At 39.4% G+C, this 26,278-nt stretch overlaps 1 protein-coding gene across 2 annotated transcripts in view; it reads right to left on the bottom strand.

The window, feature by feature from the left end:
- The window catches only part of LOC132148775 (protein kinase C alpha type-like), a 169,096-nt gene that overhangs the window by 82,836 nt on the left and 59,982 nt on the right, over positions 1–26,278 (bottom strand). For both annotated transcript variants that reach the window (XM_059557477.1, XM_059557478.1), the window contains exon 3: positions 23,780–23,862. In XM_059557477.1, coding sequence (XP_059413460.1) covers positions 23,780–23,862 — 83 coding nt within the window. The remainder of the gene's footprint in view (positions 1–23,779; positions 23,863–26,278) is intronic.

The following is a 26,278-nucleotide window of genomic DNA, read 5'->3' as shown; positions in this document are numbered from 1 at the left end:
GTATGCATAATACCATCTCTGAACGCACATGTCGAACCCTGAAACAAATTGGCTACAGCAGCAAAAGACAACATTTGGGTACTGCTCCTGTCAGCTAAGAACAGGAAATGGAGGCTACAATTCACACAGGCTCACCAAAACTGTAGAAGATTGGAAAAATGTTGCTTGGTCTAAAGAGTCTTGATTTCTGCTGCGACATTCAGATAATAGGGTCAGAATTTGGTATAAAGAACATGAAGGCACGGATCCATCCTGCCTTGTCTCAACGATTCAGGCTGCTGATGGTGGTGTAATAGTGTGGGGGATATTTTCTTGGCACACTTTGGGCCCCTTAGTACCAATTGAGCATTGTTTAAATGCCACAGCCTACCTGAGTAACATTGCTAACCATGTCCAGCCCTTTATGACTACAGTGTACTCATCTTCTGATGGCTACTTCCAGCAGGATAATGCACCATGTCACAAAGCTCAAATTATCTCAGACTGGTTTACTGAACATGACAATGAGTTCACTTTACTCAAATGGCCACCACAGTCACCAGATTTCAATCCAATAGAGATGCACAACATGGATGTGCAGCCGAAAAATCTGCAGCAACTGCGTGATGCTATCATGTCAATATGGACCAAATCTCTGAGGAATGTTTGCAACACCTTGTTGAATCTATGCCAGGAAGAATTAAGACAGTTCTGAAGGCAAAAGGGGTTCCAATCCTGTACTAGCAAGGTGTATCTAATAAAGTGGCCAGTGAGTGTGTGTGTGTGTGTGTGTGTGTGTGTGCTCTTGTTTTTGTGACATATCAGGACACAACTTTGTATAATGGCATGGGTATGACACATCCCCATGTTTTCTCTACTTCCTGTTGGCCTTCTGTAGCTAATCATAGCTCTGTGTAGCTGTTTTTTTTCTCTCTAGAATCTTTATCTTACTATCACTCTCTGTTTTTTAAAGTGATAAAATATAACTTAATTCACACCATATTTCTGATATTATCGATCAATCTTATCAGATTAATTTTGATCGTTCACTTTTATTTTATATCCGTGAGTGCAGTACACCTGCAAAGCATTAGCACTCGTTAGCTTGGCATTAGAGTTTTCATTTGAACCTATCACTGTTTTCTTTTCTCCTCTCTTCTCTCTTGCTCCAGTTTTTCAGTTTTTCAAGTTCATCAAACAACCACAGTAAGAATATTTCATCAAGCACGGTGAGTAATGGCTTCTCCTGCTATTGTTATTTGCCTCTTGCCACATGTACAGTTTATCTATCTCTGTCGCAGATGAGGGATTCACATAAATAATGATAAATGCAGGGAAATAGTTAGGCTGACAGAGAAGATTTCAGAATTAGAGACACGCATCCAAACTTTAATTGAGGACAGTAAGAATGTTAGGGCTCTAGATACAGCTTTGAATGGGTCTAGCTCAGGGATTCCTGTACATTGTTCGGTTCCGGAAACAGAGCCCCTGCAGCAGGGCAACTGGGTGACGGTGAGGCAGCGTAGTCGTGGGTCAAAACACCGCTCTTCTGTTCCGATCAAAACATTAAACAGGTTCTCCCCACTCAGTGATGCACCCACTGAGAAACCTGATGAAAGTGCTCTAGTTATTGGTGATTCTATTGTACGGAACGTGAATATAGAGACACCAGCCACCATAGTCAAATGTTTACCGGGAGCCAGAGCGCCTGACATCTTGGCAAATTTAAAAGTGCTGGCTAATGCTAAATGTAAATACAGTAAGATTGTTATTCATGCCAGCGCTAATGATGTTCGACTTCGCCAGTATAAAAATAACATTAAAGAGGTGTGTGAACTTGCAAGCACGATGTCAGACACTGTAATATGCTCTGGTCCCCTCCCTGCTTACCGTGGTGATGAGATGCATAGCAGATTGTCATCACTCAATGGCTGGATGTCTAAGTGGTGCCCACAGAATAACATAGGTTTCATAGACAATTGGACGAGCTTTTGGGGCAGACCTGACCTGTTAAAAAGAGATGTTCTTCATCCCTCCTGGGGTGGCGCCACTCTTCTCTCTAGAAATATGGCAAATAGTCTTAGTGTTTATACTTGACTAACTGGGGCCCAGGTCAGGAAGCAGACAGACTGGCTAAACCGACCGTCTGCTAGCTGCCTCACGTCACAGAGGTCAGTTAATTCTCAGCACATAGAGACTTTTTCACCTAGATATCACACTATAGAGACTGTGTCTGTTCCCCGAACTAGAAAATACAAAAAAAACTTCCAAACCAAGTTAAGATTAACAATTTAATTGAGGTTCAACAAATAAAAAACAGATGCAATATGGATTAACAAATGATAAAGCTTGGCTTATTGAATATCAGATCCCTTTCTACGAAAACATTTTTTGTAAATAATATGATCACTGATCATAATATAGATGTGCTCTGTTTGACAGAAACCTGGCTAAAACCTAATGATTACATTATTTTAAATGAGTCCACCCCCCAAGATTACTGTTATAAACATGAGCCGCGTCTAAAAGGCAAAGGGGGAGGTGTTGCTTCAATTTATAACAACGTTTTCAGGATTTCTCAGAGGGCAGGCTCCAAGAATAACTCGTTTGAAGTAATGGTGCTTCATATAACATTATCCAGAGAAACAAATGTTAATGATAAATCCCCTGTTATGTTTGTACTGGCTACTGTATACAGGCCACCAGGGCACCATACAGACTTTATTAAAGAGTTTGGTGATTTTACATCTGAGTTAGTTCTGGCTGGAGATAAAGTTTTAATAGTTGGTGATTTTAATATCCATGTTGATAATGAAAAAGATGCATTGGGATCAGCATTTATAGACATTCTGAACTCTATTGGTGTTAGACAACACGTTTCAGGACCTAATCATTGTCGAAATCATACTCTAGATTTAATACTGTCACATGGAATTGATGTTGATAGTGTTGAAATTATGTAGCCAAGTGATAATATCTCAGATCATTATTTAGTTTTGTGCAAACTTCATATAGCCAAAATTGTAAATTCTACTTCTTGTTACAAGTATGGAAGAACCATCACTTCTAACACAAAAGACTGCTTTTTAAGTTATCTTCCTGATGTATCCAAATTCCTTAGCATATCCAAAACCTCAGAACAACTTGATGATGTAACAGAAACTATGGACTCTCTCTTTTCTAGCACTTTAAATACAGTTGCTCCTTTACGCTTAAGGAAGGGTTAAGGAAAACAGTTTGACACCATGGTATAATGAGCATACTCGCACCCTAAAGAGAGCAGCCCGAAAAATGGAGCACAGCTGGAGGAAAACAAAACTAGAGGTATTTCATATTGCTTGGCGGGAAAGTAACCTATCCTACAGAAAAGCATTAAAAACTGCTAGATCCGATTACTTTTCTTCTCTTTTAGAAGAAAACAAACATAACCCGAGATATTTATTCAATACAGTGGCTAAATTAACGAAAAATAAATCCTCAACAAGTGTTGAGATTTCCCAACACCACAGCAGTAATGACTTTATGAACTACTTTACTTCTAAAATTGATACTATTAGAGATAAAATTGCAACCATTCAGCCGTCAGCTACAGTATCGCATCAGACAGTGCACTATAGACCCCCTGAGGAACAGTTCCACTCATTCTCTACTATAGGAGAGGAAGAATTGTATAAACTTGTTAAATCATCTAAACCAACAACATGTATGTTAGACCCTATACCATCTAAGCTCCTAAAAGAGGTGCTTCCAGAAGTCATAGATCCTCTTTTGACTATTATTGATTCCTCATTGTCATTAGGATATGTCTCCAAAACCTTCAAACTGGCTGTTATTAAGCCTCTCATCAAAAAAACACAACTTGACCCCAAAGAACAAGTTAATTATAGACCAATCTTGAATCTCCCTTTTCTGTCCAAGATACTAGAAAAGGTGGTATCCTCACAATTATATTTCTTCTTAGAGAAAAATTGTATATGTGAGGAATTACAGTCAGGATTTAGACCGTATCATAGTACATAGTAACCGAGACAGCATTTCTCTCAGTTGTTGAAGCCCTAAGACTGGCAAGAGCAGAATCCAAATCTTATCTTGCTTGATCTGTCCGTTGCTTTTGACACAGTTAACCACCAATCCCTCCTGTCAACCCTATTGGCAAAGGGCATCTCAGGAACAGCACTTCAGTGGTTTGAGTCTTACCTATCAGATAGGTCCTTAAAAGTATCTTGGAGAATTGAAGTGTCCAAGTCGCAACATCTAACTACTGGTGCCTCAGGGCTCAGTTCTCGGACCACTTCTCTTCTTTCTACTTGGCATCATTAGGTTCTGTCATTCAGAAACATGGCTTTTCATACCACAGCTATGCTGATGACACTCAACTCTACCTCTCATTCCATCCTGATGATCCGAGAACAGCTGCTCACATCTCAGCTTGTCTAACAGACATTTCTTGCTGGATGATGGACCATCACCTTCAACTCAACCTGGCTAAGACAGAACTGCTTGTGGTTTCAGCAAACCCATCGTTTCATCACAATTTCACCATCCAGTTAGGCACATCAACCATGACTACTTAAAAAACAGCCAGAAACCTTGGAGTTACGACTGATGATCAGCTGACCTTCTCAGACCACATTGCTAAAACTGTTCTGTCCTGCAGATTTGCTGTATTCAACATCACGAAGATCAGACCCTTTCTTTCAGAACATGCTGCACAACTCCTTATTCAAGCTCTTGTTCTGTCCAGGCTGGACCATTGCAATGCTCTCTTGGCAGGTCTTACAGCCATTTCTATCAAACCTTTACAATTAACCCAGAACGCGGGAGCAAGATAAATTTTTAATGAGCCAAAAGAATGCATCTCACACCTCTGTGTATCAATTTGCACTGGCTACCAATAGCTGCTCGCATAAAATTCAAGGCATTAATGTTTGCCTACAAAACTACCACTGGCTCTGCACCCCTTTACCTAAATTCATTACTTCAAACTTATATGACCTCTAGAAGCTTGCGTTTTGCAAGTGAAAGTTGCTTGATTATGCCATCCCAAAGAAGCACAAAGTCACTTTTACAGAAGTTTAAATTACATGTTCCCTCCTGGTGGAATGACCTGCCCAAATCAATCCGAGTCCTAAGCCATTTTTTAAGAATGGGCTAAAAACACATCTCTTCCATCTTTATCTGATCCTCTAACTTTAGCACTCTCCATTCTAATTCTAATTAAAAATAAAATAATTTTAAAAAACTAGCATTCTAATATTTTTGTATTCTGTCTGTTTTATTTTCATTTTTTATACAATTAACAAATGCAAAAGAGACCTCTAACACTAGTTTGCTCAGTTACTTTTCTATTCTGTTTTCTTTCTATTATTTTATTTAAAACGCACTTGCTACATGTACTGCGTTAAGCTTACTGAGACTTGTTAAAGGACTTGTATATCATTGCTCTTTTGTTGATTTTGATTGCTTCAATTGTCCTGATTTGTAAGTCGCTTTGGATAAATATCTCTGTATATATCACATTATATAATATATGTAATATTTTCAAAAAAATAAAATAATAATAATTAAAAATGTATCAATTTGGGCAAAAAAATGTATTGAACTTGATTTAAAAAAAAAAAAAACTTCATTAAAAAAAAAACTCATAAAAAGGAAGTAAACAATGAAAGCAGTGCACTCAATAATCTGCTAAGTATGTGCAATCTGATTAATCAGAATCATATATTTACATAAGAAGAAGTTTTATTTATATAAAATAAAATATTTCCATAACTCAATGTCACTTAACATAATGCTATACGAGACATTTACACATACACAGTACAGACGCACAAGGCAACATATAGCCGCATTATCCAAAATACATAATAAAAAGATGCATTTTATAAATAGAGTAGTAATGTGAGAATGCCTGTTGGAGGTGAGGACTCTTGCTGTGGAGTTTTGAACATACTGTAACCTTGCAATAAGTTTTTTAGGCAGACCAAGAAATAGAGCATTGCAATAATCCAGACGTGAAGTGATTAATGCATGAATCAATGAGTTAGAAAAGATAGAAGACATGCAATATTACGAAGATGGAAAAAGGAAGTTTTAACAACAGAAGAAATGTGAGAGGGAAAAGATAGAGATGAGTCAAATAAGACACCAAGATTACGAACAGATGAAGTCTTAACATGAACCCCATCAATTTCATAGGACAATCCATCCTTCTGACTGATGCAACAGAGCTAATTATTAGAATTTCCTTGATGTTATTATTTAGTTTTAGGAAATTCAAAAACATCCATTGCTTGATATCTCTGAAGCATGCAATAAGTGGATCAGGCAATAATGGCCTATCAGAGCTGGTGGTTAGGTAAATTTAAATGTCTATGCATGCGTATTGAATGTTTTTGCAGTGAAGGGAAGTCGTGGCCTAATGGTTAGAGAGTCGGACTCCCAATCGAAAGGTTGTGAGTTCGAGTCCCGGGCCGGCAGGAATTGTGGGTGGGGGGAGTGCATGTACAGTTCTCTCTCCACCTTCAATACCACGACTTAGGTGCCCTTGAGCAAGGCATCGAACCCCCAACTGCTCCCCGGGCGCCGCAGCATAAATGGCTGCCCACTGCTCCTTGTGTGCGTGTGTTCACTGCTCTGTGTGTGTGCACTTTGGATGGGTTAAATGCAGAGCACAAATTCTGAGTATGGGTCACCATACTTGGCTGAATGTCACTTTCACTTCACTTCACTTCACTTCATTATGTCACCAAGTGGATATATATAAATGATAAACAGAAGTGGGTCAAGAACAGAACCTTGAGGAACACCCTGTGAGACTAGAGCAGTGACAGATTTATACCGATTTATACGTATAAAAATAAGTGAATATGATATAAATATGACTTAGCAGGAAACTGGATTTAGTGTGGCATTGTTTGAAGTTGCTCACTTGTGTGCTTCCTTTCTATTAATAGACAGAACTGTTAAACAAAGACAAAGACTAATAATGCTGGAGAACTTGATGGTGAACTTTTGCAAGTGTTGTCAAAAAAAAAAAAAAAAAGAGAGAGAGAGACCGAGCAAGAGACTCCTGCTTATGACACTCATTGGCTGATGCCCTTAAAAATGTCAGAAAGCAGTTCCTTTGAAATGCTATTATAAACCACGATATCTTTTATCTATTTTGTTGATACATAAAGAGTCTTTTAATACATCCCTATGAAGAGTATAATACCATACAGGGCAGGAACAACAGCCATAGATATAGCAACGATATAATGACTCTTCTGTCTGAATAATGCTAATCTGACTTGAATAATCATCCATGACAAATCCATCTGCCACACTTTCATCACACATGACTGAATGTTTATCCTTTTCTGAAATCCTCAGGCGAACAGCTAATGAATCTCTCTACTAATCAACAGAAAGATAATTGCGGCGCATGAACAAACACATTGCGTAACACAAGCTTTTGAGTCTCTCTAAACAAGCACTGTAAGACATATTGCTTTTTCTGCCATCAAGTTTTAAAGACTGCATGCATTGACAAGCAGTTGTCTTTGTGTGTTAACAAATTTCTATTAAAACATTAGGTTAGGTTGAACATGATACATCAACACTATTGTCCCTTACATTTGTAAAGCCAAAAGTCTTTATTTTTTATAACTTCCTGATTAAACCATGTTTGAATTGAAGCCCTCAGGTTGATGTTTTAAAGCACTGAAGTGATCAGTGAGCTCTTTTATTCCCACAGCAATTAGAATGGTGAATCTGGAGAGGAATGATAGAAGACTGTCTCTGTCTCTGTGTTAATGTCATAATGTCATTTATTCACAATGGTCCTTTCAAACTCTGTATACCATTTTCAACTTGGTAAATATAAAACTTCACCTGATTTGTCTTGACTTGAATATACGGCTACTTCTGAATAGCCATCAACAGAAAAAGAGGGTTGTGGCGAGTGGGGCGGGGCCGAGGGACGTGGGAACAAGGAGGGAGGCCAGCAATGATTGGGAAATCAGTGACACCTGCGACCCACTGCCGGTCTCGAGTCCCACGTAGGAGATGGATGGATATAAAACTGGAGCGACGACAGTGAAGGACGAGAGAGGACCAGGCCTGGGCTTTTAGTTGTGTTTTGGTTTTATTTTGTGCGCATCAGTCGTCCGTGAGGGGCTGGTGCGCTGTTTTGTGTTTATTTTTAATTAAAATGTTATTTGATTGTCCGCCGGTTCCCGCCTCCTTCTTCCCGATGATTAGGAAGATTTTATCGTTACAGTGGTGCCGAAGCCCGGGAGAAGGAGGGACGCGCTGCTGAAGATCCCTCGCTGCTGTGGTGAATCCGCGGTGCCACAGAGCAGGCGAGGAGGATGCCGCCATGGACGCTCGAGGCGGTGGACTGGAGCGAGTTGCCGGGGACGGGCGAGCTCGCTGCCGACCGCCCACGATATGGAGGGCCGGCTGCCGTCCGTGAGGGAGCGGAGGAGTCGGCGCCGTTCGCCAGGGGGCCGGAGCCTGCTGCCTCCGTGAAGGTATCCGGAGGAGCAGGGAACGGGGGACTCCTGCCGGCTGCCCAAAACCGGAGGAGCCGTCGCTGTCCACCGGGCGGCGGAGGGGTGTCGTGCCGTCCGCCGAGGGCCGTCCAGTGCCACCGCCAGGCACCGCGGAGGAGATCGCCCAGCCGGTGGAGGGCCAAGCAGCAGTGCGTCTGGGAACCGAATTTTTTTTTTTTTTCTCTCCCCTCTCTCGTCTCTGTCGCTCCTCCTTCCATCTCCTTTTCTCTCGCCTCGTCTGTCCTATCCCCAGGTTCCCGCAGGTCCCCGTGAGCGGTCCCCCCCGGAGGGAGGGAGAGGGGGGGGGGGGGGAGTAGAGCGCAGTCTCGAGGGTACCCCCCGGCCTGCGAGGGCGATGGGGGTATGTGGCGAGTGGGGCGGGGCCGAGGGACGTGGGAACAAGGAGGGAGGCCGGCAATGATTGGGAAATCAGTGACACCTGCGACCCACTGCCGGTCTCGAGTCCCACGTAGGAGATGGAAGGATATAAAACTGGAGCGAAGACAGTGAAGGACGAGAGAGGACCAGGCCTGGGCTTTTAGTTGTGTTTTGGTTTTGTTTTGTGCGCATCAGTCGTCCGTGAGGGGCTGGTGCGCTGTTTTGTGTTTATTTTTAATTAAAATGTTATTTGATTGTCCGCCGGTTCCCGCCTCCTTCTTCCCGATGATTAGGAAGATTTTATCGTTACAGGGGTATTTTATAATGAAGATTTTAGCATACTTTTAAGATTAACACTTTGTTAAAAAATTTTTTTTTTAAAATGTGAACTGAATTGACTGTTTTCTTATACTTAATCTGCAATTAGTTGAATTTAAGAGTATTTTTTTCCATAAGTAAGACTTATAAACTATAGAAGTAATATAAATTTAAATTCACAGTTACTATTGTCTTTAAAACATGGCTAAAGTGTATTGCAAATGTACTGACAAACATTAATGGTAACCTCTGCTCTATGTGTTTATAGTGTCACAAGCTGGGAGTCTTTAAGTGTTTAAGTTAAAAGTAAAAAAAATTTCAAGCAATGAAAAAGTCTTGAAGAACAGTTTCTATGAGTGCTGCCGCCCACACAAAGGAAACAGTAAAAAAAGATATATATATTTCTATATTTATTTGCTTAGTGTTGTTGTGGGTTTTGGTTCTTTTGCTGTTGTAGGCCGTAATGACCTTTTAAATAACTGTAAAAAGTAAAAGTTATTTGGCAAAACGATATGGACATGTAATGAGCTAAATGCACACCTTAGAATGTTCATAAGCCAATCAGAGTCATGCATTTAACAGTTCCATAGTATAAACAGTTTGAATGCACACCTGCCAGCCAATCAGAATCGAGTATTCAGACAGATCATGGTACAAATTATTTCAAATTTTGTTTAAAGTACATATTTGAAAGCATTCTATTTCACAAGGGGCACCAGCAGACACAAAGACAGTGCATATAAACATGACAAACAAATGAACCAAGACAACAAAACATGTTTAAACACTACAGCAGTGTTTGGAAGTGGAGTAATTGATGAATCAATGCACATCTTGATAATTACAGACACTGACGAGACTAACAAACAGCACTGGTGAATCTGCATGAGGCTCTTCACCTGATCGACTGTAATCATGTATGAAAGTCATGAGGATAAACCAGCCGAGAAATTATGAAGGATGATGAAAGAAAATCTTAGACATTAAGCACACTTATGACACTAGAGCGGTTTTATTTAGCTCTTCTCCACCCATGATGCTCTGGGCTCACACCCCAACCTTGCCCTGTTCTTAACATACCCCATGGGCGGCTGCCGTCTGTTTCCTCGGTGTTGCTTTCTTTAGCTTGACTAATGAGATAAGCACATGCTATAATAATATTAAAAATTCGAAATTTGTTAAATGTGCTCCATTGGAACTGTGAACCATGGACATTACTGTACATGAACCTGATGTTACCTAAATACATTTGGACATTACTTGCACAGATTGACTTTTGGTCTATAAAACACGGTAGTAGCAAAGCATATTTTGCTTCTTGCTTTGTAAGTGATGCTATGTATCTTTTCTCGTGACCCTGAGGGATTGTGTGCAATATTTCAGAGCTCACACTTATTAGGGAACAGGAAGGAACACGTCAGAACGTTCGAGATGCAAGTGTGTTTTTGCGCTGCCTCGGGAAAGCTCGCAAATCTTAGGATCGCTGAGCAGAGATTCCTACGGCATCCGGCATAAGAAGCATTGTGTTTCACACATGCTGAGCTCTGTGTTAAAAAACGGACAGTGTTTGTGAGCTGTTTGTGTCTACTTAAGTCAGCCCACTCGATAGACCTACTCAAGGCCAGAGGAAAATATACTCATGTACACACGTTTCTGCACACCACGGTATGTTACCACTTTTACTATATCATTGATATTATCACAGTAACCTCTAGATATTTTTTGATGTGCTTCTTGTAATCTTGTAATGGTTAAAATATTGTACAAATAAAATCTGGTTTAGGAGGGACCTAATAATTAGAACATTTTTCGAATAAATTTACACACACACTAAAGTACAGAACAGCAGGATCTGGCATACACAGATAAAAATGGTCCTCTGGGTCTCTGTTACTGTCGCTGTGATGTGAGGGTGGCACTTCTACTTATGTAACTCCTCTCCGAATAGACTTTTCCCACAATACAACACAGACACACAACACCACCAAACCTTTCATTACAACACACTGTCCACAGCAACACATCAAATCAAGCTTTACTTTATTCCAGAAACAAGCATTTATGTATCTTATAATACAATAAAGCTTAAAGCGAGAGTTCACCTTCAGTTGCTGGTCCCCATTGACTTGCACAGTGTTTTTTTTTTCCATACTATGGAAGTCAATGGGAACCAGCGACTGAAGGTGAACTATCCCTTTAAGGAATTATAGAGGTTTATTTCTCTGTGTCAGACTCTTCAGCTTGTGGGTTTGTGCAAGTAGATTTAGGGTCATCAGTGAGTCAATGTGTTTCTGATGATGTCAATGAGCTGTGACTCTGAGATAACACTCAGAGAGTGTGTGGCAGCTCTGATGAAATCACAGTGATCATGACATCCATCTGTCTGTATGTGCATGCTGTGACTGAAAAATCTCTAACCTAAACCTACAACTCACTGCAGCATCAGAACAAATGTGCAAAACTTGTACAACAACTTGTCACTGGGGCAGTACCCTCAAAGGGAACTCCTTTGTACCTTTTTAACCCAAAAGAGTGTGAACCTTAGAGTACACTCTAAAAACGGCTGGTTTATTTTTTAACCCAAAATGCTGGGCTGAGTCTGTTGGGTCATTTTGTTGGGTTATTTTATTTATTTTTAAACACTTTTGGGATGTTTCAATTTACCAGGGGTTGGGTTAAACCTGCTGGGTTGTGTCGCTGGGTTGTTTCAGGCCAGCGCTGGGTTATTTAACGCGCCTTGAATATGTTTAAATCGCTCCCCAACTGTCATTTTGGAAGAACAACGGGGCAAAGCCACGGCTTTCAACTGTTTTAAGGTAAGTTTATTTAATGTTTTCTTTAATAATTATTTTAAATTGGCAGAATTATTACTTTTTTTGCGGCAACAATACTGTTAAACTTCTACAGGCCGACATCTTTTACGTTAAATGATTAACAGTTTACCTCAAACGGCCAACCTACGTTACGTTACTCGCATAATCGTGTTAAGGTATCTGAGACGACAGATTAATACAGTTTTATTAAGTTTCAAACAGTGACGGAAGGCTGAAATATATGAATAACTGTGAAAATAGAGGAAAAGGTCGTTTCTGATACTGAAAAGCGAATTTAACCTTTAAGTGAGTCAAATGAGTTCAAATAAGTGAATACGACTTTCTGCTCTAATGTAAACGCCTGCATTTGTCCATATTGACTTGTAAATCATACAAATTACGTACAATACACAGTCGGACCGCAGGTCTAAAAGAACCGACGATCCGGTTCAAATAAACCGGTTCAGTAATTCTCGAATAAAGTGATTCCCGGAAAAGAATCGACGTCTGGGAGTTTCAAAGTGTGCGCACGCACAGCGAGTGACGTAGGCCGCGTTAGTGAGGTGATTTGATGCTTGTGTGGTTTATAAAGTATTTTTACATACAAGTTATAATTTAAAATGTTGTTTTTTCCTGTCAGAAAAGCACATGGATACATTTGTTAGAGAAAAACTTGTCGAGTGCAGTCTTACTGAGGCGTCTAATGGTAAGTTCATGTTTATTATACATTTTACATAATTGTTTCTCTGTAATAATCAACTAACGTTAACCCTCACGTAACTTAAACGCACATATATTTTTATTTCGTGCTATAGTTAAAGCTGCACTTTGTTACTTTGTGTTCAGAATGTACATAATTTATGAGCATAAATATCATATACCCATTTTCCAGATGTTTTTGACTTTACCTTATCACTTTGGTACACCTATAAGTGTTTATATATGGACTGTTTTAAAGCTGCGGAGTAACCCAGTAGCGTTACCTGCGTGACTTGTCATAGAAATGTCTGTGCGCTTATGCAGTGTGATCTCACATAACTGTGCAAGTGACTATTCATGTGTGTTTCGATATAGCCAGCATATTAACATAAAACTGTGATTATACTGACTGGAACATCCTATTGATTACACCGTTTCAAAGCACACCTTTCAGCCAATCACTATAGCATATTCCACTTCCGTAGACCAACTCATAGGTGAATTTAACAAATAATCATGATGGACTCAATTTCATGATAAACTTCACACAGTTAATTGAACTGAATCACTGTTATTAACAGTTGACAAATTAAAACAATTTGTATTTTTTTTTTTTACTTTATTTTATAGTCCACAAAACCCCATCCAGTTGTCATGGTGATTTGAAAATGCCAGCAGATCTCTCAGGCATTGATCATAATCAATGGACAGGTAAGGATATTCTGGACAATTTTCAAAAGGAATTGCAAATTGTATATTTAATTTCATTTTCCCACACGTGGACGCATATATTGTGACATAGTCCAAAACGCAATTGAAAAACATTTGAATTTCAGATGCCTTACACAGAAAGCTGTCAATTTGTGTCAAGCGTGGGACTATACTATGGGGCGTGTTTGTATTGGGAGATATTTTGTAGTTTTTACCCCAAATCTCTCACTGTTTGCACTCTGATGCGCGTCAGCAAAACAACATTGCAGTTCTACTCTTATTTTCCTATTTGTATCTTACCCTATATTTTATTCCTCAGGTGAAAAGCATTTGGTTAATATTGACCAATAGTACCATGTGGCTCCACTGTTAGCAGGGGATAGTAGCTGCATTTGGGGTAAAAATGACAGAATTATTTGTTGTGTAAGGTGCCAAGAATATAGGGAGATCCGGGTTGCACTGTCTGTTCTTTAACACGCATCTCTCGGAGCAGCAGCTGCCTTTAGTAGTGCCTTAACCTCCATTGTTCAAAGCATTTGGCACAATTGTCTTTGAGTGACGTCACCTCCCAGTACAAACACTCTCCATAGTATGGTCCCACCTCTGACAAAAATGTACAGCTTTCAATATGAGGCACTGAAAATTCAGATGCTAAAGTAATTGCGATTCCATTTGAGTTTTGGCAGGTAACATGTGCGACACAGTGAAAAAACAGACATGGTAATTAATAACACATCATGTACTTGTTCTTATGATGCATCTATGCTAACATTAGGCGGTTTCTCTCTTATTTCGAGGTCACTGCAGTCACCCGGATCCAGTACGTATCCAGACCAGATGCTGGATCAGCACCTAGAAAGGACCTCTACATCCCTTAAAGACAGCGGAGACCAGTACAACTAGAGCCCCAGATACAGATCCCCTGTAAAGACCTTGTCTCAGAGGAGCACCAGGACAAGACCACAGGAAACAGATGATTCTTCTGCACAATCTGACTTTGCTGCAGCCTGGAATTGAACTACTGGTTTCGTCTGGTCAGAGGAGAACTGGCCCCCCAACTGAGCCTGGTTTCTCCCAAGGTTTTTTTCTCCATTCTGTCACCGATGGAGTTTCGGTTCCTTGCCGCTGTTGCCTCTGGCTTGCTTAGTTGGAGACAATTAATATCAAGCGATATCATCAACTTGATTGCACAGAGGGACGATACATCACTGACTTTAACTGAAAACTGAGTGTTTACTTTTGTCCCTTTGCATTATTACACACTATTTTCCTATTTAATACTGTAAAGCTGCTATGATGCAGTATTTGTTCAATATGACAGGCTTATTACTCATAATACATGGAAAATACAGCTGCAAACTGACTTGTCTTTTCCATTTGAAATTTGGCAGTCACTGTGCATTCATGAAAACTGAAACAGTAATTTTTGTTCAGTGTTTTTGAAACAGTGTTTTTGTTCAAGATTTGCAATTGTGTTTGGATTATGTCACGATTTGTCACATGTGGAAAACACAATTGAAAATATAATTTGCAATTCCTTTTAAAAATTGTCCTTCCATAGACAGGCTCTATAGCAGAGTACACTGCTCTCAGGTGTAGATCTTTGCCTCAAAGCTTAAGTGTTTGACAATAGTTCACCTAAAAATGAAAATTGTCATTAATTATTCACCCTGGTCTGAAAGCTCTCGAATTTCATCGAAAATATCTTAACTTGTGTTCTGAAGATGAACGAAGGTCTTAGGGGTTTGTAACATGAGGGTGAGTAATAAATGACAGAATTCTCATTTTGGTGTTGAACTACCCTAAGCAGTGCACATCTACCTACATAGGAGTCTTTATATACTTGATATAAGTTTTAGGACATCTTTAAATTATTTAACATTTTAAATAAAAAAAATGTTAATTGTCAATGTCATTTCACTGTGTATTTAAATAGCTAAACATGTTAAAATCTAATAGTTAAACAGACACAGGTCATTCAGAAATAATTTTCTTATTTATTTCAACTGTATTTCTGTGAATTATTATTATTCTGCATTTGCTGGAAACAAAAAAAAGGGAAAATTGCATGTTGTTTGTCATTGGTACAAATTTGTGAATGTCAGATGGCATTAAAATTATTTTTTAACAGTCTAAATACCCTATATTCTTCATTATTTATTAATCCATGATTGCTTTGTTAAGCAAAAGAGAAATTATGAGAATAACCCAGCAATTATAACCCAGAACCATAAAAATGCAAACACACAAATGGTAAAAATGACTTCTCAATAACCCAGTGTTCTGTCCAATATTTACCCAGCGCTGGGTTGCCAATTGGGTTATTTTTAACACAGCCATTTTTAGAGTGTAGTAACATGTATCATTAAGGTAGTAATATGTACTCGTATTATACTATTATGAAAAGGCGGCACAAATGCCCCCCCCCACCCCACACTTTTTTTTCTGTCTGAGAGTATAGATACAGACAGCACACTATGGTTTAAATATATATATATATATATATATATATATATATATATATATATATATATATATATATATATATATACATAAACACATTAAAGGAATAGTTTGTTAAAAAATGTTTTTTTTAACATTGTAGCATGTAAAAATGTAGCATTACATCGCTTGTTCACCAATGGATCCACTGCAGTGAATGGGTGCCAAACCAAGAATGGGTGCCAAACCAATGGATTCACTGCAGTGAATGGGTGCCAAACCAATGGATTCACTGCGCCAAACCAATGGATTCACTGCAGTGAATGGGTGTCGTCACAATGAGAGTCCAAACAGCTGATAAAAACATCACAATAATCTGCAAATAATCCACACTTCTCCAGTCCATCAGTTGACATCTCTGTTACCATGAATAGGCACACTTACCTATATCATGAACAGATTTTCATTTTGTGGGTTAACTATTTGTTTAAGAAATGAAATGTGAATAAATGTCATCTGAATAATGTGCAAACACATGAGATGATGACTATTCAAAACTAATATTTAGAGATGGTAGTGGCACAAAACAACCACATTAAGTAACATGTTAAAAACCACCCAGCAAACTCTAGCAACCTCATATAAAATATATTTTGTTCTGTGTTTTGCAGAGTTAAAAGTCAAAGAAGTTGGTAGGACAGAAGTCTAAGGGGACAGTTCCAGGGGTTGTCATGGCCAAGTGAGCTCATAGAAGAAAATAAAAGGAAAGTTATTACGCCTACCAAGTTTCTACTTCAAATTCAACACAATAGAATAAAAAAATAAAAAAAAAAACCCCAGCAACCACCCACAACAACCTAGCATAGCCAGCAGGTTCTTGCACATGCAACTCACTCACATTTTTATCCGAAAATGAAGGTGGCACAAAAATTGAATACTGTAGCTTTAAATGAGAGTGGAGATGGTTTATCCTTATGTCTTGAGGGTTCAAGCATTGGCTGAAGAAAGATGAAGCGCGAGGGCAACAGAGAAAAGAGATGTGAAATGAGCAGTGTTCAGATGAAAGCCCATGATGGCAGGGCTGGATGATGCAGCTTTAGGGTCATAATGGAGCACATGCTCACACCAGGAGGAGAAGAGCTTATGAGATCAGCAGCTCTGACCCTCTGACTCACACGCAATCACAAACACACTGAGAGTCTCCAGCTTCTCCAAGATACTGAGAGAAAAAAAAGACAAAATCCAGGACAAAGAAATGGATTGCATTCACATGTCATCAAATACTGTTAAGGATCAGGTGTTTCAAAAACTCTAATGTTTAGTCATTTCCGTACACAAAGTCAACATATGACCTCAGAATATTATTATGCAAATTTTTCTGAATTTTTTATTTTTCTCTTTTTTGAGGTTTGACAGACCCTGGTCACTGTTGGCTGCCGTTGTTCACTGAAAAAAGTGAAACGACTGTCATTTATTTAACCTGCAAAAATGAATTAAAAAATAAATGTAAAGATGAACATCTTCATTATAAATGATCTTTTTACTTTCTTTATGAATGTTTTAACCTTGTAAAAATAAATATTTTTGATTTATATTAAATGAAAATGTAAGGTTCTAACAAAACCATAAATATAACTTGAGGAAAAACTACTACATTTGGCTGTAACCAATTTATTTATTGATTTATTGATTTTTTGACAATGGCTTATTTATTTATTTATTTATATGGGAAAGAGAAACCTGTACAGCAAAATATCTACTATCTACTGTATCTCCTTTAGTGTTGTGCAGGAAAATAATCTTGATAGCAATTTAGACCGATTAAAACAACCAGTACAAGTATGTAAACCTCTATGAAGCTTCTTTGTAATGTGGTTTAGAGACTAATGTGAGACTAATCTAGAGAAGGGTTAAAAGAAAACACATAACTGGCTTTGTGTGGGTTTTTTCTGGATGTCTGAGTAAGCCGCACTCAGGGGACATGCAGGGGCCAAGAGGTCATATTTAACCACTATTGGCCCACGGTGCTCATCTACGGCAAACCACAAGCAGCTGTCTTCACAGCAGAGATGAGAAGCACATACAGGTGCATCTCAATAAATTAGAAAGTTGTGGAAAAGTTCATTTATTTCAGTAATTCAACTCAAATTGTGAAACTCGTGTATTAAATAAATTCAATGCACAGAGACTGAAGTAGTTTAAGTCTCTGGTTCTTTTAATTGTGTTGATTTTGGCTCACATTTAACAAAAACCCATTGATTCAAGATCACAATAAATTAGAATATGGTCACATGCCAATCAGCTAATCAACTCAAAACACCTGCAAAGGTTTCCTAAGCCTCCAAAATGGTTTCTCAGTTTGGTTTACTAGGCTACACAATCATGGGGAAGACTGCTGATCTGACAGTTGTCCAGAAGACAATCATTGACACCCTTCACAAGGAGGGTAAGATACAAACATTCATTGCCAAAGAAGCTGGCAAAAGTCGATTCAAGAATTTGAGTGAACTACACAAGGAATGGACTGAGGCTGGGGTCAAGGCATACAGACGTGTCAAGGAATTAGGGATATGCCGGTATCAAATTTTCATGTTGTGATTAATTGCTAATGCTTTTATCACGGTATACGGTATTGAGATTTAATTTGCACATCAAAGAAATTGGTTCTCTTACGAGAGCTCTCTCGTACTGCGTCTTAGCTAAGACGCTACGGGAAAAGTCTCTTTTCACGAAATACTGAAGCAAAAAATTATCCTTAATTTTGTATTTTTGTAAAGCGCATTTGCAGCAGTACACAGCCATAGGCGAGACGGCTCGTTCGCTCATTGGCTTGTTCTGCGGCAACTGCACAGCCTATTGAGCGCAGGTTGATGCAACATCAGACCAATAAGGGCGCTTCGCGCACTTCTTGCCACTTCCCGCCGAAACGGGTGTGGCCCATCCTATAAAAGGAGCTCGAAAAGGCTGACTCACCTGATTTTTCATCTCTTCAGCGAAGCTCACGCATCGCTGGATCACGAAGGAAGCAAGCGCCGTCTGAGAAGCATATCAGCGGGACGAGCCACTTCTGAAGCTGCTGGCCTTCAGTTTTGAGACAGACTCTATCCAGATGGATAGTTGACGCTATAGCGTTAGCTTACGCTTCCAGGGGCTTTCAGTGCCCGCTGGGCATCAGAGCACACTCCACAAGGGGCGTCGCCTCGTCGTGGGCGTGGTCTACTGGGATCTCCTTGCAGGATATATGTATGGCGGCAGGTTGGGCCTCGCCGTCTACATTTATCAGGTTCTATAACCTGGAGGTTCCCGCCTTGCAAGCAAGGCTGCTGTCGGTATAGTCGAATCAGGGCCCTGAAGGGAACTCTGAGTTCGTGAGCGTTATGCGCTGCCGACTGTTATATGGGCAGTATTGCGTGAGACCCGCATTGCCACATTGGTCAGGCCTTGCCTCGGCTGTGTGATGTCATATTGCCACATCTACAGATGCTGCTATATATGGGACGGAGGGCTTCCCCCCTTCCTGTCCTGGACTCTCTGTGAGTCCCTCAGGTGACTGTGCACTGTAAATCCTGGGCGTTGCTTTAGGATTATTGGTGTGTGATCCCTGTGCGCACGGCGTTTTACATTGGGTTCCCGTAGCGTCTTAGCTAAGACGCAGTACGAGAGAGCTCTCGTAAGAGAACGTACTCGGTTACTAAACGTAACCTCGGTTCTCTCTAGAAGAGCGAACGAGTACTGCGTTCTCTGCCGTGCGTACGATTCACTCTGGTTCACTTCGGTGATGAAATAAATCAGGTGAGTCAGCCTTTGAGCTCCTTTTATAGGATGGGCCACACCCGTTTCGGCGGGAAGCTCGCTCGATAGGCTGTGCAGTTGCCGCATAACAAGCCAATGAGCGAACGAGCCGTCTCGCCTATGGCTGTGTACTGCTGCAAATGCGCTTTACAAAAATACAAAATTAAGGATAATTTTTTGCTTCAGTATTTCGTGAAACGTATATTTTCGTATAACTGAACATTTAAATACAATAAAGCAATAGAGAAAAATATATACAATTTTAAGTTTTACACAGATTAAAGTGCAAAAGAACTAAAGAACTATTGGTATCACTTTACGATAAGACCTCATTAGTTAACCTTAGTTAATGCATTAACATTCAAAATGAGCAATAGCTACATTTGCTAAAGAAGGTATTAATCTTTGTAAAAAAAAAATACAAGTTTTAGTTCATGTTAGCTCATTAAATAACACAGTTGCAACTTTTGATTTTAACGTGTTATTACATATTGGAATAACTAATATTAACGAATGTTCATAAGAATTTTTCAGTGGCAGTTTATGTTAAGTAATGAATGTTAACTCATGAAGCCCTAATGTAAAGTCTGAATGAACAATAAAGAATCAAAACACTTTCAAACAATATCCAGAGCAGGGGTCTTACACTCGCGGCCTGCGGGTCACTTGAGGCCCGCAGGATGATATTTTGTGGCCCCCCACTTGACATCTAAGTTTAGTGTTAATGCAGCCCGCGAGTTATTCTGAAACGCACCTTTTTGCTGAGTCGTTGCGTATGCCGTGCTCGCCGCACTTTAGTTTTATTTTGTTATCACTTATGGGCTACCATAGATCTCATGAGATCACGCGTTTGTTGTCAACAGTTGTCAAACCAACCGCGAAGTACTTGGACATTCCGGCTCTTTTTCATGAACCGACTCGTTTGACTCAGCACATCAAAGAAATTGGTTCTCTTACGAGAGCTCTCTCGTACTGCGTCTTAGCTAAGACGCTACGGGAAAAGTCTCTTTTCACGAAATACTGAAGCAAAAAATTATCCTTAATTTTGTATTTTTGTAAAGCGCATTTGCAGCAGTACATAGCCATAGGCGAGACGGCTCGTTCGCTCATTGGCTTGTTCTGCGGTAGAACATGAGATCTATGGTAGCCCATAAGTGTCCAAAATATCCTGCGGGCCTCAAGTGACCCGCAGGCCGCGAGTGTAAGACCCCTGCTCTGGATATTGTTTGAAAGTGTTTTGATTCTTTATTGTTCATTCAGACTTTACATTAGGGCTTCATGAGTTAACATTCATTACTTAACATAAACTGCCACTGAAAAATTGACAAAAATGGAGTCAGAATATGAGGATGTGCTCTACTTCACAGAGGTACGTTGGCTCAGTAGGGGAAACGTCTTGAAGAGGTTTTTTGAGTTGCGTGCAGAAGTGAAAGCCTTCATGGAGAAGGATGGGATGGCTGTTCCTCTGTTAAGTGATTCCAAATGGCTCATGGACTTTGCTTTTCTTGTTGACATCACACAGGAACTGAATGTACTGGACAAGAAGCTACAAGGCCAGGGGCAGCTTGTCAGTGCTGCCTATGACAATATGAGAGCATTCTCCACAAAACTTGTGTTATGGAAAGCCCAGCTTTCTCAGACAAACCTCTGCCATTTCCCTGCATGCAAGGCACTCATGGATGTGGGCACACCATTCAGTGGTGAGAAGTATGCTGATGCCCTTATGAAGCTACAGAAGGAATTTGATCGGAGGTTTGCAGACTTCAAGACACACAGAGCCACTTTTCAACTTTTTGCTGACCCCATCTCCTTTGATGTGCAAGATGCTCCTCCTGTACTTCAAATGGAGCTCACTGACCTGCAGTGCAATTCTGAACTCAAAGTCAAGTTCAGGGAGGTGAGTGGAAACACAGACAAGCTTGGACAGTTTTTGAGAGAATTGCCACCCACCTTCCCTGAGCTCTCCAGGATGTTCAAGCAGACCATGTGCCTTTTTGGTAGCACCTATCTATGTGAAAAGCTCTTCTCCACCATGAACTTCAATAAGTCAAAGTACAGGTCCAGACTTACTGATAAGCATCTTCAAGCCATACTGAGGGTTTCAACTGTTTCCCCTCAAGCCAAATGTGTCTCAGCTGTGTGAGAGGAAGCTCTGCCAGGTCTCTGGCAGCAAGGAGTAGGCAAGAGAAGCCTATGTTCCGAAGAACCATTCATGTTAAAAAAAAAACGTTCCGAAAGGTATGTTCAACTTCAGAGGAACAGTTCATGTTTGGAAGAAATGTTAATGTTGAAGAACTGTTAATAATAAAGATTGTGATGATTGGATCAGTTGTGCTCCTTTTTTGTGGAATACTTGATGCGGCCCAGCCTGACCCAGACTCGACCTCCAGCGGCTCCCGGGTAAATTGAGTTTGAGACCCCTGATCTAGAGCATGTTGTATTCCAAATTAAATTATTATTTGGCTGTGATGAACACCATTGCAAATCCACAAATCTAAATGACTATTTATATACGTTTTAGACAGTAGCGCAACTGCTTTATTTATGTGGTTTCCAGGGTAAGGGCTGCATTTTCTGCAGTTTAGCGCATTTGCTCTCAGAGAGTGAATGTGCTTTCATTCAGCGCGTCTCTCACGTGATCCTCCATGTGCTTCTCATGCGTGCTTGTTTACATCTGAGCGCACACTCTTTCAAGCAGTATACAGCGGTGTAGTGCAGTTTTACCAGTTGATGGGAAAAGTATTCTTAAAATGCATTCCAAATTCTGAAAAATGTGTAATATATAATTATTCACCGTATTTAGAAGTGCCCACGATAACAAAATTGTGAATATTCATTACCATGATATATCGCATTACAGAATTCCGGCACGTCTACAAGGAATATGGATACAGTTGTCGTATTCTTCTTGTTAAGCCACTCCTGAATCACAGACAACGTCAGAGGCATTTACATGGGCTAAAGAGAAGATGAACTGGACTGTTGCCCATTGGCCCAAAGTCCTCTTTTCAGATGAGAGTTTTGTATTTCCTTTGGAAATCAGGGTCCTAGGGTCTGGATGAAGGGTGGAGAAGCTCATAGCCCAAGTTGCTTGAAGTACACTGTTAAGTTTCCACAGTCTGTGATGATTTGGGGTGCAATGTCATCTGCTGGTGTTGGTCCATTGTGTTTTTTGAAAATCAAAGTCACTCCACCCATTTACCAAGAAATTTCGGAGCACTTCATGCTTCCTTCTGCTGACCAGCTTTTTTTAAATGCTGATTTCATTTTCCAGCAGGATTTGGCACCTGCCCACACTGCCAAAAGCACCAAGCAAAGTTGGTTAAATGACCATGGTGTTGGTGTGCTTAACTGACCAGCAAACTCAAAAACCAAAAAATACAGATGAGCTGAAGGCCACTGTCAAAGACACCTGTGCTTCCATATCACCTCAGCAGTGCCACAAACTGATTACCTCCATGCCACGTCAAATTAAGGCAGTAATTAAAGCAAAAGGAGCCTATATCAAGTACTGAGTACATGTACAGTAAATGAACAAACTTTCCAGAAGGCCAACAATTCACTAAAATGTTTTTTTTTTAATTGGTCTTATGAAGTATTCTAATTGGTTGAGATAATGAATTGGTGGGGTTTTGTTAAGTGTGAGCCAAAATCATCACAATTAAAAGAACCAAAGACTTCAGTCTGTGTGCACTGAATTTATTTAATACACAAGTTTCAGTTTGAGTTAATTTACTGAAATAAATGAACTTTTCCACGACATTCTAATTTATTAAAATTCACCTGTACACAGACACACACACATACATCCCCAAAGCGCAGGATAAGGAGAGAGAAGAAAAGAGAAAACTGATTTTGCTTGGCATTACACTGAAGTCTTAGTAAACACATCGGTTTTAAACCAAGCACACCTTCACAAAACAATTTTAATGGATATGGATCTTAACAAACACAGCTCTTTAACACAGAACATGCTGACTGCAGTATAAGCAAGTGTGTGTGTGTGTGTGTGTGTGTGTGTGTGTGTGTGTGTGTGTGTGTGTGTGAGTGTGTGTGTGAGAGAGAGAGAGAGAGAGAAAGAGAGAAAGAGAAGTAAAAGCATTTACTCACATCTGTGTCAGGGCCCTTGTCTGCTCCTGGACAGGAGAAAGTAACAAACTCATGGCACCTTTTGTGGACCACAAAACAGCACACTGTGGAAAGGAAGAAAGGGAAAATTTGACTAAAAACATAAACATCAAATCAAAAATCAAACCAATATATACAGCAAAATGTAATTTGAGATGTGCTATTGTCATGTCATCAAATTTATACTAATAACAATTATTTCCATTGCAAATTCTGTGATTCTAGATACCAGTTGCATTATTCATTAATTAACTTTTATTCAAATATTATATTAATTAAAATAAACCAAAACATTAAAAATATTCTGAATGAAGTTAACATTTCTTAATATATCCAAGTTATTATTCAGTCAAACAATTTGTAAAACGAAAAGAAAAACAAAACAAAACAAAAATGTTCAATTTAGCTGAAAAGAAAGAATCTTAGAAGACTGGATAATGCTGCTTTCCACCTTCTGAACCAATGTTCATGTCAGAAGCATGCCTATGATACCTACAAATTCTGACTATGTAGGCCCTTCACTAGGGTTAGGAACAGATATGTTGTCCACAGTCAAATGATGGCATTAGAGGAATTGCATTGGCATGGTTAAAATCTAACTTATGGGACCATCATCAGTTCATAGAAGTGAATTAAGAAGTATCATATCGATCACAAGTACAGTAAGGAAAACCACAAGGCTCAGTACTAGGACCACTACTTTTCACTCTTTATATGTTACCCTTGGGAGATATCATCAGGAAACATGGTCTTAGCTTTTACTGTTATTCTGATGATACTCAGTTCTACATTTCTTTATGGCCTGATGATACATACCAATTCACAAAACTAACGGAATGCATAGATCGGCCCTAATCAGATGACCATCATGACTCCTCCCAAATATATATGTACAAACATACAATAATTACTTATTGTATTGTGGTTTTATGTCCCGCAACCCTAGAGGGTATTTAAAGAATGGATGGTTATATATAATATCTATTCTGATAGATCTGTAAATTTATTTAGCAGTCAGCAGCACTAACCTACAATGCTGTGCATCAAAGAAAAGGAATCATGTGTCACAACTGAATTCAATACACTGTGATGCATCACATTATGATAAATAACTCACAATTACTACAGCTCAAAAATACATTTTAATTCCTTATGATTGTCAATTTTTTTCAGTAGCTGAAAGGTAGGAAAGTATATGCAGGCATTCTTAAAAAAATTGCATAGATCTTAAACATAAATGCAGTATTGTAAGAAACAGAATAAATAAATCAGTGTTAGTGCCTGCCCTGATTAAAACTTGTTGAATGATATCTCTCATGAAATAAACAGCTAAGTGGAAATATAAATATTGGAAGAGTAAAAGGCCTCACATGTTGCTGGAAGGTTCTGTTGTGCTGATCTGTTGTATTACACATGGCTGAGAGTGGAGATCTGTTTAAATGTCACCAGCATCAGCTACATTATTGGCACAAAAGTCTCCCATACACAGCATAGAGCTGAGAATGACCCAAATCCACCTAGTCCCTGCCAACAGCTCCATACAAACACCACCCTTCATCCCTTTATATTGGGATACAGTCATTTAGATTTATAGTGTCGAGTGTGGCGTCTCATCTAAGTTTCATCATCCTGACACATGACAGAATAAATAATGATGAGACACATATTAATGAATGAAGTGATCGGACAATATGAAAACATGCCACATACTAACTATAATTATGAGACAATGATGAGACAAATGCATCGTGAATGACAGTCAGATTTTGCACAGGAAAACATGGAACACACACACACACACACACACACATACTGTACAATACATGCAATGATCTCTTCCATTTCAGAAGCAATGGGATAACACTGGTTTGACTGGCAACATGTTGAAACTTTTAATGAGCTATTCTGTCAGATAACAGTAGCTTTTGGCAGCATCATAACAAAAATGGAACCTCACTTAGAAGACATCTTAGAAGACTGGATAATGTTGCTGTCTAACTTCTGAACCCATGTTCATGTCAGAAGCATGCCTATGATGCCTAAAAATGCTGACTATGTAGAAACTTCACTAGGGTTTGGAACAGATCTGTTGTCCACAGTCATACACACATGGTCAGAATTGTTGGTACCCTTGGAAAATATGACCAAAGAAGGCTATGAAAACAAACCTGCATTAATAATCCTTTATATCTTTTATTTAAAAAAAAAAGCCTAATTACACGTGCAAATCATTTTACATGACATTTGCAAAATGGGACGTGCTTGATTTATCGAAGTATATTTATTCATGTTTTTAAAAGCGTGACAGAGAACTCAAAGATGGAACAGAACACGTACATGTAAATTCATCTTTTAGCTCAATGTGCGCACCTAAACGGTCAAATACACGCAAAAATGTGTCAAAATGTGGTGCTTAGTGATTATTCAAGTATACCTTCATCAGTCATGTAATAAATGAACGTAAAGTGACTTGCTTGAGCT

This window comes from Carassius carassius, chromosome 9 (assembly GCF_963082965.1).
Source record: "Carassius carassius chromosome 9, fCarCar2.1, whole genome shotgun sequence".
Taxonomy (NCBI): domain Eukaryota; kingdom Metazoa; phylum Chordata; class Actinopteri; order Cypriniformes; family Cyprinidae; genus Carassius; species Carassius carassius.
This window is presented reverse-complemented; position numbering and strand designations above follow the sequence as displayed.